Raw genomic sequence first — 14554 nt, forward strand, 5'->3', positions numbered from 1 at the left:
CGCTTCAAGAAAAAACAGAAAACATGTTGCTCAGCATCTTCGCAGACTTTGAGATGCCCTGGGCAGGTCACCATAACTCCCTCATTTTCCCCCCTTCACCCCAGTCCAAGCTCAGGCAGGCTCCCACTGCCCCACGTGGTCTCAGCCCCTTCTGTCGGGAGGTCGTTGTCACAACGGCTTTAGAAAGATATCCTTCAGATAGCAACGCTATTTGAGAGAGTTTCAATTCTGAAAATAAAGCTCCTTTATGCTAAAAACAATACAATCAGAAACAGTGGCCTGAGCAGCTTGTAGAAAAACAGTTCCCAAACATGGAAAGCTCCCGACTGGACAGAAGCTTAGCTTGGTAGGACTGACAGTGAGTGCGGTTGTGCCGTGGATTCAGTTTCCCTTCAGCACCCCCTGCTTCCTTTCCACTTTCCTCTCTCCTTTGCATTTTGAGCCCTCTCCCCCATCCCCATATGATCCTGTCTTCTACCCAGTCTCATCAAAACCTACTCTCAGGAAGGAACCCCAAAGCCGTGTTGGGGTGGAAGTCACTGGTAAAACTTAATTGTTACTTCTTCTGGGATATTTGCCTTGTGAAGGAGACAAAGGAGTGAAGCAGTAAAGCACAGCTCCATTCACTGGACAGTGAGAATTTTATTTACTCCTTCCTTCATTCGTTCAGGCCTGCGACACACCAGTCATTGTCCCAGGCAGCGGTGAACAGATTGGTAGCTGCTCTCATGGAGCTCACACTGCACTGGGGGAGAAAGGAAGGAGAAGGGGCCGGAAGGGGCAGCCAGCCTTCCCAGTGCTCTGAGATCACGTTCCACACCCCATGATTGACTCTCTCTTGCTCCCAGTGCAAGGCTGGGAATGACTGGATAGTCTGATTTTAATTCTGATCAGTGGTTAAGCCCACGAGTTTTGGAGTCACCAGAAACGGTGACGGACCCTGCTGTGACCTCAGATTAACTACTTCAGTTTTCCTTGTTTGTAAAATGAGGATTATGTTACCTGGGCCATAGAGCACGGTGCCTGGCACTGGCTAAGCTCCTCACAAATGGCAGCTAACTTGGCTGTAATTATCAACCACTCGTCGGATCTCCCTGGGGTCCCTCATTAAGAAAAATCTCAGCACACTCAAGAGGCAAGATGGAGGTGGAGGGGACAGGCATGTTTTAGTTTGCTTCTGGTGAGTGAACACTGCAATCCAAGAGCAAATTGTTTCCGTAAGATGGATGTTCCGCCTCTCCCAAAACACCAGAGCAATACTTGAGGATCTGTAGCCTCAGAAGAGTTCAGATTTTCTATAGCTACTTGAATAATTTTGAGATTTCCCGACAGAGTCTACATTGCATATATTTTAAGACAGGAAGTGAGTTGATATGAATTTTGTTTGAGATTTTAAAATTCTGCTTGAGGGAGCTGGGAAGCCCTAAGGATGGTGTCGCTCTGGCAGGAGGATGGCAGGATGTGGAGGGCCACGCTCTGTGAGGGGAGTTCTGAGTGCTCCCTCAGCCCTTGACACGCGTTATCCACACTTCTCACACCAACTCTGCTGAGAGGGAGGGATTTGTCGTCTCAACTGAGCAACAACGGGTCCAAACTAGAAAACCACCTGCCTAAATAGAGCCAGGGGCAAACTCAGGACATTTTGCCTCTTTCATTTCACTCTTCTCAGGACCCTAAAATCATGGACACACTGGCCATGAGAGTAGTCACAAACACTCACGTGTGTGTTTGTCATCAAATGTCATCCTTGCATCTCTTCATGTGAAATTCAATTCTGGTGACACATACTTGGGGCCCCAGCTCACAGCGGGCGCCTTTAAACTACTAGTTAGAACTGGGCGGGGATGATGATGATGATGATGCAGCTTCACAGACCTCACGGGCTGAGTCACAGCTCCTCGGAATCACACAGAGCCTCTAAGGGCATGGCCTCCCTCCACATCATCGTAAAAGACATCCACGAGGCATCTGCACAGGGTAAAAGCTTCCTCATGAAGCAGATGCTTTAGAAATCAGAATCCGTTCTTTTAGACCCCTCGACGAGCAGAAGCAAGAACAAGGGCTAATAGCCTCTCTAAGGGAGACATAGCATCATTTCCCTCAAATATTAGGATGTACAGGAGGCAGATCAGTGGGTCTGAGGGGGGCGTGTGGGGAAGGAGGAGGGCAAGGGGAAGACTTTGGGGGCATGGGGGGGCGGGTCCAAGCCCTGGGGAGGGGTCAAAGAAGCAGATACCAGCTCGTCTCTAAGTTGGGCTTAAGATGGACTGTTGGAGATCCCTGACATAGAATGAGCCCCACTCACCTCTGTTCAGTGCACCCCCCCCATCTCATTCATTCCACCCACAAAGAGAAGTGTGGGACAAAGCATGCAGTCCAAGGATAACTGATAGACCTCAGAGAGAGATGTAGAGCTTTTGGCAGAATGTCTGGAGGTAAAAGCTGGATATGTCCTTTCTTTTTCTTCCTTTGAAGTGTCTGGATTGCTTCTTTCTTCCCCAAGCAGTGTGTCTGGTTAGAAGGGCCTACAACTGCTTCCTCTCTGGGACAGCCTCTACCCAGACCTTCTAGGCTGAATGCCAAGAAGACCTCTGGACTTGCTTTTAGAACAGGCCTTAGACTAGAGGCATTGGGGTTCATTTATTCCAAAGTCATCTGGCACCATCACCAGGGCCACACATCAACACTGGGATTTGGGGCCAAAAATTGTGGCAATAAATAGTGAACAGATTTATCCACTGAGCATTTGGGCCACAAATTCAACAAATATTTATTAACTCTATACAATGACAAGGTCCATGCCCTCACACAGCAGACATTCTAGGAGGGGACAGTGAACCCATAAATATGTACTATAACATCAGGTGGTGGCAGGAGAGTGAGGTAGGAGTGGGGGCTGCTCTACAGGGTGGTCATAAAAGGTCTCTCTGAGGAGGTGGTGGGTGAGCAGAGACCTGACTCGAATAACAAGGGAGCCAGACAAATAGGGAAGAGTTGTCCAGGAAAGTGGACTAGCAGGTGCAAAGGCCCAGAAGCAAGAACAGGTTTAGGAAGCTCAAGGAAGATCAGGAAGGGGGTGTCAGCAGGGAGTGAGCGAGGGGAGGGAAGGGGGCCAATGAGAGAGAGGCGAGGAGGTGGAGGAGGTCTCTGGGCAGCCTTCCCAGCCTGTTGTGTTCCCAGCGGCCAGTCTGACCACTCAGTGCTGAATCTCAGTCTCACTTGAATCTGGGTGGACTAACAATGACTTCAGAGAAATAATTAAAAGAATTCTTAAAAGAGTTAATGCAGCTTTCCAAACTGCTTACCCAAATTCTAGTAGGGGGAGATAACCTAGCATGCCAAGAGCCTGAAATGGTTTGTTTCCGAGCCTTAATTTCCCACCATCCCTCAAGGGAGGTAAGATTTATCATTCCTATTAAAGAGCAAACAAAGCCACATGGCTGTGCGGAAGGCAGCGCTCACTCCCCTTTCCAGCCTGATGGGGTTTCATTTCCATTAATTCTTACTCTGGGCAGGATCATCCCACTCAAACCCAGAAATCCTGCTCTATACACACACACACACACACACACACATATGTACACACACACATATATATAATATACATATATAATTACAATTACTTTATAACCATAAAACCCCATACTTACTTGCACTTATTTTTAACATAAGCCAAACCATGTAGCCTACGTCTAGATTTCCCATGATAACCTCTTTTAAAAATGATAGTGAAATTAATCTTCCTTCAACATTTAATTTTTCATTCAGAATAGAGTGAAAAGCATATGGGTTTTAATACTGATTTCCCTTAGCTAGAAATATAATTTGGTCATAAATAAGCATTAGATTCTATCAGGGGTCTATTTTCATTTTCCCAAATCAAGTGAGGGAGGCAGAGGGGGTGCTCATCAGCTCATTTCCTGGCCATTCTATTGATGGATGACTGATAGAAGAGCCCCATTATTTGAGGACAAATCTGAATCTTTGTAGCTTTCAATTTTTGCTCATAGTTTTGCCTTCGGAAGCCGCCAGGAGCAGAGCAGCCCCACCTCATCCCGCCTTGGGACAGCCTTTCAGATAGAAGGTCCGTCAGCTCTTCTGACCCAAAGCCCTCTCCATAGGGACAGGTGTCCGAGTCGTCCCTGGACGGCTGGTTTCCAGCTCCTCAGCGTCAGGGAGGCCGTTCCTCGGGTGTTGCACATCCAGCATGTGGCTGGGTTAAACGCGGTGCCAGGGATTAAAAACAACTCGCCATGTGTCGTCTCCCAGCACAGGGTGACATGCTGCTTTAGCTTCACCATTTCCTCCTCACTTAGGAAGTGTCTTTTTCCCCCCTCTCAAGTTCCTTCCTCTCCATGGGTCTCTTGCTATTTGTGGATAACATTTAGCTCTTTCTCTGCTCCTTCTCCTGAAAAATATAAACAGACTCAGTGTTCAGTACCTCATTTTCTTTCTCCTGCCTCAAATCACTTTGTTCCCCAACTTGAAGCTTTCCATTTGGGTGTGTGCTTTTCTGAAAACGGGTGGCATTTGGTACAGTGATCAATTATCCTGGGTAATCAATAACCCTGGGTAATGGTTCTTCTTTGGAGAACCCCATTCTTTCTCATTAAAGACCAAGACAAGAAGAGTGCTCTCATTGACCGGGGGTGCTAGATCTCTCACTTATCCCCAATTTGCCATTTTGCAGTTTATCGGGGAAGGGCCCTTTCACTAAGGGGCAAAATCTGAGTAGCTTGTGCTTGCTTGGTGGGGGCAGCTGCGCCCCATTCTGTGTCCTCCTGGTAAGGAGGGACAGAATGCTGTGTTCCCCGACCCCCTTCTCTTCTGGGTGGCCCTGTGCTCTGCTGCATACGAGAGAAGCCAGTAAATGTAAAAAAGAGAGAAGAATTGGGGTGGGGGGGTGCAGGGAGGGAGCCATGCCTTTTTACAAACCCTACCCCAATTAAGCTTTCTCTCCCTGTTCCCAGCCATCTTGGAAATGACTGTCCACCCAGTCTTTCTGATGTTGTAAAGTGAGGCTAATGGCCCTTTCTCATTACCTCTGGCCACAGTGGGCCTTTGAAACTTGTCTCTTCAATGCCTTCCTTGTTTATTGGCTTACATTATCTGCTGCTGTCATAAATGTGACTTCTTCTTGCTCATTAGATACAGCCCCCCTCCTCCTAAAAATTATGTGTCAGCAGTTCCTATGCTGCATATTTAAGAGCTCAGATGAGTCCAAAGTGGGCCTTGGAAGACTGTGTGCACTCTTTGGAACCCGAACTTAAAATTCCAGTCAGCAAACCTTTGGAGATGCAAATTGAGGGAGCAGCTCTCCTTTTGGACAGCTTAATGATCTGTAGTTAATGTAAGAGGCTGATGGGCAGATGCAGCACAGCTGGGCTTAGGTTAGCCTTTCTCAGCACTCCAAATTGCACCCTGATTATAGCCATTGAGATTCAAAATCCTACCCTGAATCAATAACAGAAAGCACAAAGATTTGGCTCTGGTGGTTTGTTGGTGTGGCCTGCTCTCCTCACACAGACAAGCCATTCTGCCACAGTTAATAACCAATGCTTCTTTCTGGAACCTTCCTAAAGCCTGGGGAGGGGTCTCTCCATTGGGCAGTCACCTGCACAACAAATAGCCCCGTCTGACCACTTTGGGATGGAGGGCACTGGATTTAGGGTCAAATTCTTGTCTTAGTTGTGTGCACACAATTTCACTGAACTTGGGAGAAATGGCGTATAATCTTGTGGTAGCAAAATGTAGTTTTGGGAATCGGAATGCCTGGTTGCTGAAGGCAGCTGACAAGTTCTTGTGCCTCATATATAAAATTGCCTCAGAGTTGGTGTGTGTGGGGGTATCAGGTCCACTTAGAATCTCCAGGGTCTTGTAATCTTCCCCCCAAAACCCAAGTGAGGGATGCCTTCTCACAGTAACCCAGGCTTTGGACAGACAGGTTAGAAATAGAAGGAGAAAAAATAAAAATAAAAATAAAAATAAAAATAAAAATAAAAGACAGGCAAGGGAATGGATCTTGGCTTTATATGCAACTAATCATAAATATGCTTTTTGCAGAGTCATTTTTCTCTCAAGAAGGGAGCTGCAGCCTTGGGGATCGGAACAGACAGCGTGATTCTGATCAGATGTGACGAGAGGTAAGCCTGAATCTGCAACCCTTGTCAGTTAAAATTTGCGAATTCTACATGAAACCTGCCCCCTTCCTTGCTGCTGCGTGAGCTGTTCGCTTTTCACACGGGCTCGAGCCCCGCGTCTCGGGCGTTGCTTCCCTAATGCCACGGAGCATGTCCCAACCTTGGGCTGCAGCCGAACCTTTCTTAAATCAATCCAGATCTTCTGCACCAAGAAGATGCAGAAGCACCTTCATCATCTGGGCACTCAGTCTGCAACAGGAGACTTGAGCCCTGATTTACGGAGGCAACCTCACTCCAGGCGCCAAGGTCCTGTAAAACTTGATGCTGTGATTATAGAAAAGGGGGGGGGGGGGTAGTTTAGTGAGTGGGGAATAAATGATGTCCCAGCACCTCATCAACTTTTGTGCTGGAACCAAAGAGCTCCCTTGGGAAAAATCCTTGTCATGATGGGCTCCTGAACTTCCCAGATGGTTCTGGGGACAGATATGGTCGTTGGGGGAGGGGGTGAGGGGATGGGGGTTTAAACCATTTTCAGGGTACCCATGTAAATTGTCGCTGGCCTACAGGCCTGGGGCCTATTAAAAGAAATTAGGTTCAGTCTTTAAAAGAATCTAGTAAGAACTTTCACTAAATTAAAAAGAAGCCAGGTAATGAACCATTTATTTATTCACATATCTTTATTAGACGGACATCTCATCTACCATTAGGCTTTGGAGAAGCCTAAACCCTGACAGTGGGTGATCTAGGTGGGGACATGCAGTCACATCAAAAGGAGACATTCGAGAGTTGAATTGCGTGCCGGAGACTGGTGAGCCATGGGAGGCTTCATACAGCAGGCAGGACGTGAGCTGGAATTTTAAAATGAGGGATGGGAGAAGGGAAAGGCTGGGGCCATTACAGATGACAGAATGCCATGAGCAAAGCTACAGAAATAGGAAGGAGCAGTTTGTGGGGTTCAGGGGGCTGGGCCTGATGATGGGGCAATGAGGTTGGACTTGTGGGGTTTTGGAAGCTCTAAAACCAAAGTGGTTGATAACCATGTTTACCTTGTGTGGTGAGATTACAGGGAATTGCCACTTTCTTGTTTACACCTTCAGATATTGCCTGATTTTGTTTGTTTGCAATGAACACACATTACTTTAACAAGTAGATTTTTTTTAATGAATTACACTCACAATATCATCACCAACATCCATGTCAGTTTTTCATCACCTCAAACAGAAGCTCTGTACCCATTAAGCAGCAACACCTCCTTACTCTCCACATCCCCTTACTCTCTCCACCCCCCCACCCCAAAATCCTCAATCCACTTTCTATTTCTGTGAATTTGCATATTCCAGGTATTTCATATAAGTATGATCATACAATATCTGTCTTTCTGTGTCCGGCTTATTTCACTCAACATAAGCTTCAAGGTTCATCCATGTTGTAGCGTGTAACAGAGCCCCGTGCCTTTTTATAAGAATACAGATGAATCATATTCCATTGGATGGATAGACTTGCTGACCCATTCCTCAGCTGATGGACACTTGGGCTGCTTCTACCTTTTGGCTATTGTGAATAATGCTGCTATGACCATTGGTGTATAACCAGATTTTTAAAATGTGTTTTCTTTTTCCTCTTGGGAGAGAAAAAAAAAAAAAAACCACTAAGGAAACTTAAGAGAACCTTGAAAGCATTTTTATTTAAGAAGGATGTGAATGAGGTTGCATTTCAGAAAGAAGGGGGGGGAGAGGGTCTCAGGCGAGCCAGGCTGGGCATGGGACAGGCATGGGACAACACGGGAACGGGGCGACGGGCACGCAGCTTGAATGCCTTATGCTTTTATGGCTTCCCGTTTTCCACCCTATCAAGTATTGAAGGACTGTGATTGGAGGAAAAAAACTGGTAAAAACAGAAATTGCTAACCAGGAATAAAGCTTAGATGATTTAAACATTTTTCTGTCACCGAACTGTGCTAGGAGCCAAGGATCCAGGGAAGAGTCTGCTGGGCGGGCTCTGCCTTCCAGCCGGGCCTGCCCCCTCCTTAGCCTCGTTAGAGCAGGTGTTCTTGTATCGAGCCCCAAACCCAAACCCGGGGGCTAATGGGGGCCCTGGGAGAACAGAGGGGACTCTAGACCCCGTGCCAGCATTGTGGCTTCTAGTCCTGAGATTCGGGTGGTGGCACCATGTGGCCTTGGAAGTGGCCTCGGACGTGGCCTCGGGAGGAGTCAGCCGAGCTGCCCGCCAGGCACTCCGGGGAGCAAGGGGCCTGCCTGGGGACAGCTGACTTCCGAGGTGGCACCCCGTTAAAGAAAGGGGCTCCGGCCTGGGAGAAGGAAGAGCAAGAAGGAAAAGCAGATGAGCTGCAGGGGAAGGGGCCCCAGATGGGGTGGAGGGCAGAGGCGGGCGGGTTGCAGGAGCCCTGGGGGAGGCCAGCAGGGTCTGCAGTGGGGGACAGGCTGGGGAAGGGGCAGCTAAAAGTTTGGAACCAAAGAATTTCATTTCACCGCTTTTAGAAACACTAAATAATTATTGTTTTTTTTTTTTTTTTCAGAAAATGCCTCACTAACCACTTCCTGCCCCACTCCCATCACATACACCCCTGGGAGGGCACAGGTGACTTGGGATCCATGGGGCAGCCAGGGCCTTTCTCTCTCTCTGCTTTTGAGCCTTATATGGGAGTGGGGAGGGAGCTGTCAGGAAGAGGGAGAGACACAGGAAATAGGAAGGAGAAAAAGAGTAAGAAATAAAAGGACATTTATAATAGCAATAGCACAAATGAAAGGCTAGAGAATTAAGGTCTGGGAGAAAGGAAGGAGAGTGGACTTGGGAAGTGAAGCAAGTAGGAGGGAAGTCGGGGGAAATGTGGGTGGAAGCAGATAACACCATGAAAACTAAAAAAAAAAAAATCACATTTTTTCCATCTAAAAAGCAATACATTCATACTTTTTTTTCAAATGGAAAAAAATAGAAGAAAATCATAATTCTACCATCCAAAGACCCTCACCAATGTCACATTGGTGTCAAAACCTTTGAATCTCTTTCTAAGCACTAGAGATTGTTCTCTTTACACATTCGTGATCATGTTTCTTTTTCTAACTAGACAAGATAACATGTTTTTCCACATGGTGACAAATGCTGAAAAACACACTTAACCATGTAATGTCGATGGTGTGACTTAGAGACTGTGTAGGCTTCAGAGAGCTGATGTGGGAATGGGCTGCTGGAGATCAGCTCTCCCCCCAGCCTGGGCCAATCCCCCTCTTTGTCATGGAAAGGGAGGGACACCCGCTCCACGTGTTGACAAATATAAGCTGCTAAGAGCAATACCTAGTGCAGAGCAAGCACAAACTATTAATGGTCTAGACTACATTTCTCTGTTGCATTATAAACGTCCTGTCCATCCTCCAAAGGACATCTGTATATGTTCAGTGCATCTCCAATTTTTGGTATTTCTAACCATAATTGCTAAATTAAGTTGTATGAACATTCTTAAGGAACGTGCTACATGGGTCCAAATTGCCTTTCAAAGGGTGTCACCAAATTTATTCTCCCAGTAGTATCGTACAAGAGCATGTTGAAAACATTTTAAAGCTGTGCTGTTTGCATGTCCGTAGTCTCTAATTCCCTGTGGTTAATTCAGATCATTATAGAGCATAAGTTCAGGACTGAGAGCCTGGCTTAAGAGATTTAGGTGAAATCTAAGTGTTTGGGGGCAGAGACAAGGGGAAGGAAAGCCTTGGAGAATAGTTCATAGTCACCATTTCAGGCAGAATCCATCAAAACCTGCTTGGCAGCTATTTTGTTTTTATCATCACATCCTTTTGACAGTCGGATGTGAGGTTCAGAAAATCCCTTAAGCTTGGTGAGGGGTGAACCGACAGGCTTGTTTCTCCTAACGTGCTTTGTGACGTTCATCCAGGCCCCCCACAACAGGATCCTGGAACTGCCCCCCAAGGCTTTCAGTTTCTTGGAGTTTCTCTTTCAGTCTACACACAATAGCCTACAGGGTCCGGGGAGATGGTCTTATCTTGTCCTGCGGTCAGTGGGCTTAATAGAAGGCTCACAATTGAAGGAAAATGCCCTACCAGAAGACAGCAGTCTGTGCCTCTCTAGCAATGAGCCCAAAACCCCATGTGGAGAAAAGTCCTGGGAGATAACTCCTCCTTAATTAGCAATCTCAGGGGCTTGCTCGGTGACTCGTTCAAAATGATTCTCAGTTAAAACAGAGAAAATGTATCATAAATCTTCCTTTGTTTGGAATAGGTTCTCTCAGAATCTTGAAAATCCAGACACCTTTTTATACTCTTCTAAGTAAAATAAGACAAAGTAATGGGAAACCTCAGTTCACCGTGACTTATATTTTAACGTGGAGCATCATGACTAAAGAGTATTCTGTTAGGTAAAGTCAATTATGAAGCTCAAAAGAGAAAAATGTACTAAGTGAATCTTTGATTCCGTAAATCCTAGCTTGAGTTCCCTTCCCTTGTTTGCAAAAAAATTGAATATTAACAGTGATGAGGTAAACGGATTTTTACTCAAGTATCATTGTGTCTAATATTTGTAAAATTTGGATTAGTGGAGTCCAAATGAATGATGCATGGATGTGCCTAAGGACAGAGAAGAAAAGTAGGAGTTAATATCTAGAAGAAAATAAATATTTGTGCAAGAAAATTGAGCGATATCTCAGAATTGGATTAGGCCATTGGGCAAAAAGATGTTTCCCAAAGTTTCAGGGAGGAGGAGAGAAATTTCTATTACATAGATGATAATCTGGAGGAATGTGAACTTCCCATTTGATGGAAGTGGAGCCCCATGAAGTTCTTCTTTGGGCTGCAGGAAATGGCCTTGGTTAGGAGCACAGAGGCAAACAAGATGGACTTAGACACAAACCCTCCAGAGCTCAGTCCAGGATGGAAGGAGGACGTTTGTTAATTCTTGAAGGTAGAGCTGTGGAAGGGGAAGTACAGGCTGCTATTGATATGCATCTAATCCTTCCCCCACAGGAGGGATGATAGGAGTTAGCCAGGAGAGGAGGAAGGGAGAGGATGTTCCAGACAGAGACCCCGGCACATCCTAAGCCGTGGATGTGTGAGAGAACCTGGCTTGTTCAAGGAGCTGAGCAGAATTCTGGGGGAAGTAGTGAGGGTAGCCGGGCACAAAGGGCTTGATAAGCTGTGCTCAGCTGTTTGGACTTTATGCTGAAGGGCAGTGGGTCAGCTCTGAAGGGTTCTGAGCAGGAGGGTGACATCATATTTTTGTGTGAGAAAGATCACTTGAAGTGCAGGCGAAGTGTGGGTTAGAGACTGGAAGTCCCATGGCTGTCGTGGCCGTGCGAGTGGGAGGTGAGGAGTGGTGGGTGACCCGAGGCGGAGCGATGGAGATGGGGCAGTGGGATAAACAGAAATCACTGAGTGTAAGTGAAGACAGGAGTCAAGGATAATGCCAGGATTTGGGCTTTGCCAGCCGAGTCAACATGAGGCCTTCCTCTGAGATAAGAGACCCTGGCCAAGAAACTGGTAAGAAAGATGAGAAGGTTTGGACATGTTGAGTTTAAAGAGCTCGTGAGACACCCAGGTGGTGTCAACTGGAAACATGAGGTGGCTGAAAAGATGAGTCTGGGGCTTAGAAGATATTACACCTGAAGCCATGCAGAAGTGAGTCTAGGAAAGAACCCCAAGGAGCATCTGCATTTCAGGGACGGTCCAGGTGACAAGGGGCTGCAAAGGAGACTGAGAGGACTGGCCAGAGAGGTAGAAGGAAACCAGGAAACTGGGGTCCTGAGAGACCTGAGGGAAGGAGGGAGGAGTGGTCAGTGGTATCAAAGACTACCAACGGGTAAAATGAGGGCCGGGCAGTGCCCAGTGGAAGAGACTTGGCAGGAGCAGTTTCAGTGGAGGGGTGAGGGCAGAAGGCGGTCTGCTGTGGTTGAAGGGTGAGGGAGAGATTAGGAAAGAGAGATGTGCAGACCACTTTTGCAGCATGTTACACTGAAGAGGAGGAAGTGGGGCAGAAGCTGGAGGGGGTGTTCAGCTCAGGATAGTTTTTGATAGTTTTGGTTTTGTTGTTTTAAGGGTAGGGTTAAGGCAGTTTTAACAGGGGAGTGCAGCACCTGCTAGACTGGAAACGTGGATTATGTGCAAAAAAAAGGTTAAATGGCAGAGGTTTCATTTCCCTTGTTAAGCCCCTTATTCTTTTTTTTTTAATGCAATTTTACTGAGATATAATCACATAACATACAGTCATTCAAAGTGTACAATCAGTTGTTCACAGTATCGTCATATAGTTGTGCTTTCATCACCACAAACTTTGAACATTTTCACTACTCCAAAAAATAAAATAAAAATAAAAATAAAAAAGAACAACTAAACATCCCATTCCACTCCTCCCCCCATTGTTCACTTACTTTTTTTAATACAGTTTAAGTGAGATATATTCATACAGCCTACAGTCATCCACAGTGTATAATTAGTTATTCACAGCATCATCATACAGTTGTGCATTCACCTTTTTATTACTCCAAAAATAAAAATAAGAGCAAAAAAAAAACACCTAAATCTTTCCATCCCCTCCATCCCACCCTATTCTTCATCTAATTTTTGTCCCCATTTTTCCACTCATCTGTCCATACACTGGATAAAGGGAGTGCGAGCCACAAATTTTCACAGTCACACAGATACACTATGCAGTCTACACAGTTATACAATAGTCTTTAAGAATCAAGGTCACTGGGTTGCATTTTGACAGCTGCAGATATTTCCCTCTAGCCATTCCCACACACTAAAGACTAAAAGGTGATGTCTATATAGCGCATAAGAATACCCTCCAGAGTGACCTCTGGACTCCATTTGAAATCTCTCAGCCACTGGAACCTTATCTTGTTTCATCTCTCTTCCCCCTTTTGGTCAAGAAGATCCTTTCAGTCCCACAGTGCTGAGTCCAGGCTCATCTCCAGGAGTCATGTCCCGTGTTGCCAGGGGGAGTTACACCCCAGGGTGTCATGTCCCACGTGGGGGGGTGGGTAGTGAGTTCACCTGCTGAGTGGGCTTAGAGAGGGGGGCACATCTGAGCAACAAAGAGGCTCTCTGGGAGGGTCTCCTAGGCACAATTATAAGCGGGCTCAGCCTCTCCCTTGCAGCAACTAGCCTCACAGGGAAAAGCCCCCAGATCAAGGGCTCAGCCCTCTAAATTGGCAGTCCTCGATGTTTACAGGAAAATCAGCAATAGCCCAGGTGGGGAAGTCCAACACTCCCGCATTTCTCCCCAGCTCCTCGGGGGTCCCTGCAAATACACTTACACTGTCTGCCCAAATCACTCTGGGATATATCGAAGCCCCTTATTCTTTTGGTTAAAATTGTGTAGGGTCTTTCTCTGAGGTCTTTCATATTATCTTACAATATGAAATTGGTAGGAAACAAGGGGGAGAAAACAAGGGGGTTTCAGATGTTCAGTGGTTAAGTGATACATATTGATGGAGGGCAGAGGGGAAGAGCCTTGGGGAGGACTGCGGAGGTAGGAGGGACAAGGTTATTGTCTTACCATCTGTTGACAAGCTGCTAATGATTTCAAATCAGAAACTTGCAGAGCTGGGATGCTTCTTAGACATTAACTCATTCAACCTTTTTTTTTTTTTTTACTTTTTGTTTTCAAAATAATTTCAAACAAAGACAAATGGCAAGAATATTCACAAGAATTCCCATGTACCCTACACCCAGGTTGCTGATTGCTAACATTCTGACATGTTTGCGCTATCATTCTTTCTCTACACACACACACACACATTTTTTTTCATTTTCTGAACCATTTGAGAGTTCATTGTGGGCATCACACCCCTTACCCAGGTAATACTTCAGTTTATATTTCTCAAAAACAAAAATATTCACTTATGTAGTACAATTATCAAAATCAGGAAAGTTAACACTGATATAAAACTATAATTTAATCTATAGTCAGATTTTGCTTCAATTTCATCAGTTGTTCCAATAATGTCCTTTACAACTCTTTTTTTACCCAGTCCAGGATCACACATTGCATTTAATTGTCATGTCTCTTTAGTTTCCTTTAAGGTGTAACATTTCCTCAGCCTTTTTTTGTCTTTCATGATGTTGACTTCTTGCAGAGTACAGACCATTTATTTCACCTAATAGTTGTAATGTGGGTTTGTTTGATATTTCCTTGAGATTAGATTCAGGTGATGCATTTTGGCAGGAATTTTGTCTTTCTCAAGTGCACCTAATCAGTTGGGCTTTGATGAGAGTTTATCCTGTTGTGAGTAATGTCAACATTGACCACATGGTTAAGGTGGTATCTGCCAGGTTTTCCACCGTAAACCGACTATTTTTCCCCTGTGTAATTAATAAATATCTTGTAGGGGACGCTTTGAGACTATATAGATATCCAGTACATCTTGAAACATTCACTCACTGATTTAG

The 14554-nt window shown here is 45.7% G+C and overlaps 1 protein-coding gene across 2 annotated transcripts in view; it reads left to right on the top strand.

The window, feature by feature from the left end:
• GAD2 (glutamate decarboxylase 2) overlaps nucleotides 1–14554 on the top strand; it is a 77263-nt gene that overhangs the window by 16527 nt on the left and 46182 nt on the right. For both annotated transcript variants that reach the window (XM_037837891.1, XM_037837892.1), the window contains one exon: nucleotides 6064–6143. In XM_037837891.1, coding sequence (XP_037693819.1) covers nucleotides 6064–6143 — 80 coding nt within the window. The remainder of the gene's footprint in view (nucleotides 1–6063; nucleotides 6144–14554) is intronic.

The sequence above is a fragment of the Choloepus didactylus genome, chromosome 5, assembly GCF_015220235.1.
Source record: "Choloepus didactylus isolate mChoDid1 chromosome 5, mChoDid1.pri, whole genome shotgun sequence".
NCBI lineage: Eukaryota > Metazoa > Chordata > Mammalia > Pilosa > Megalonychidae > Choloepus > Choloepus didactylus.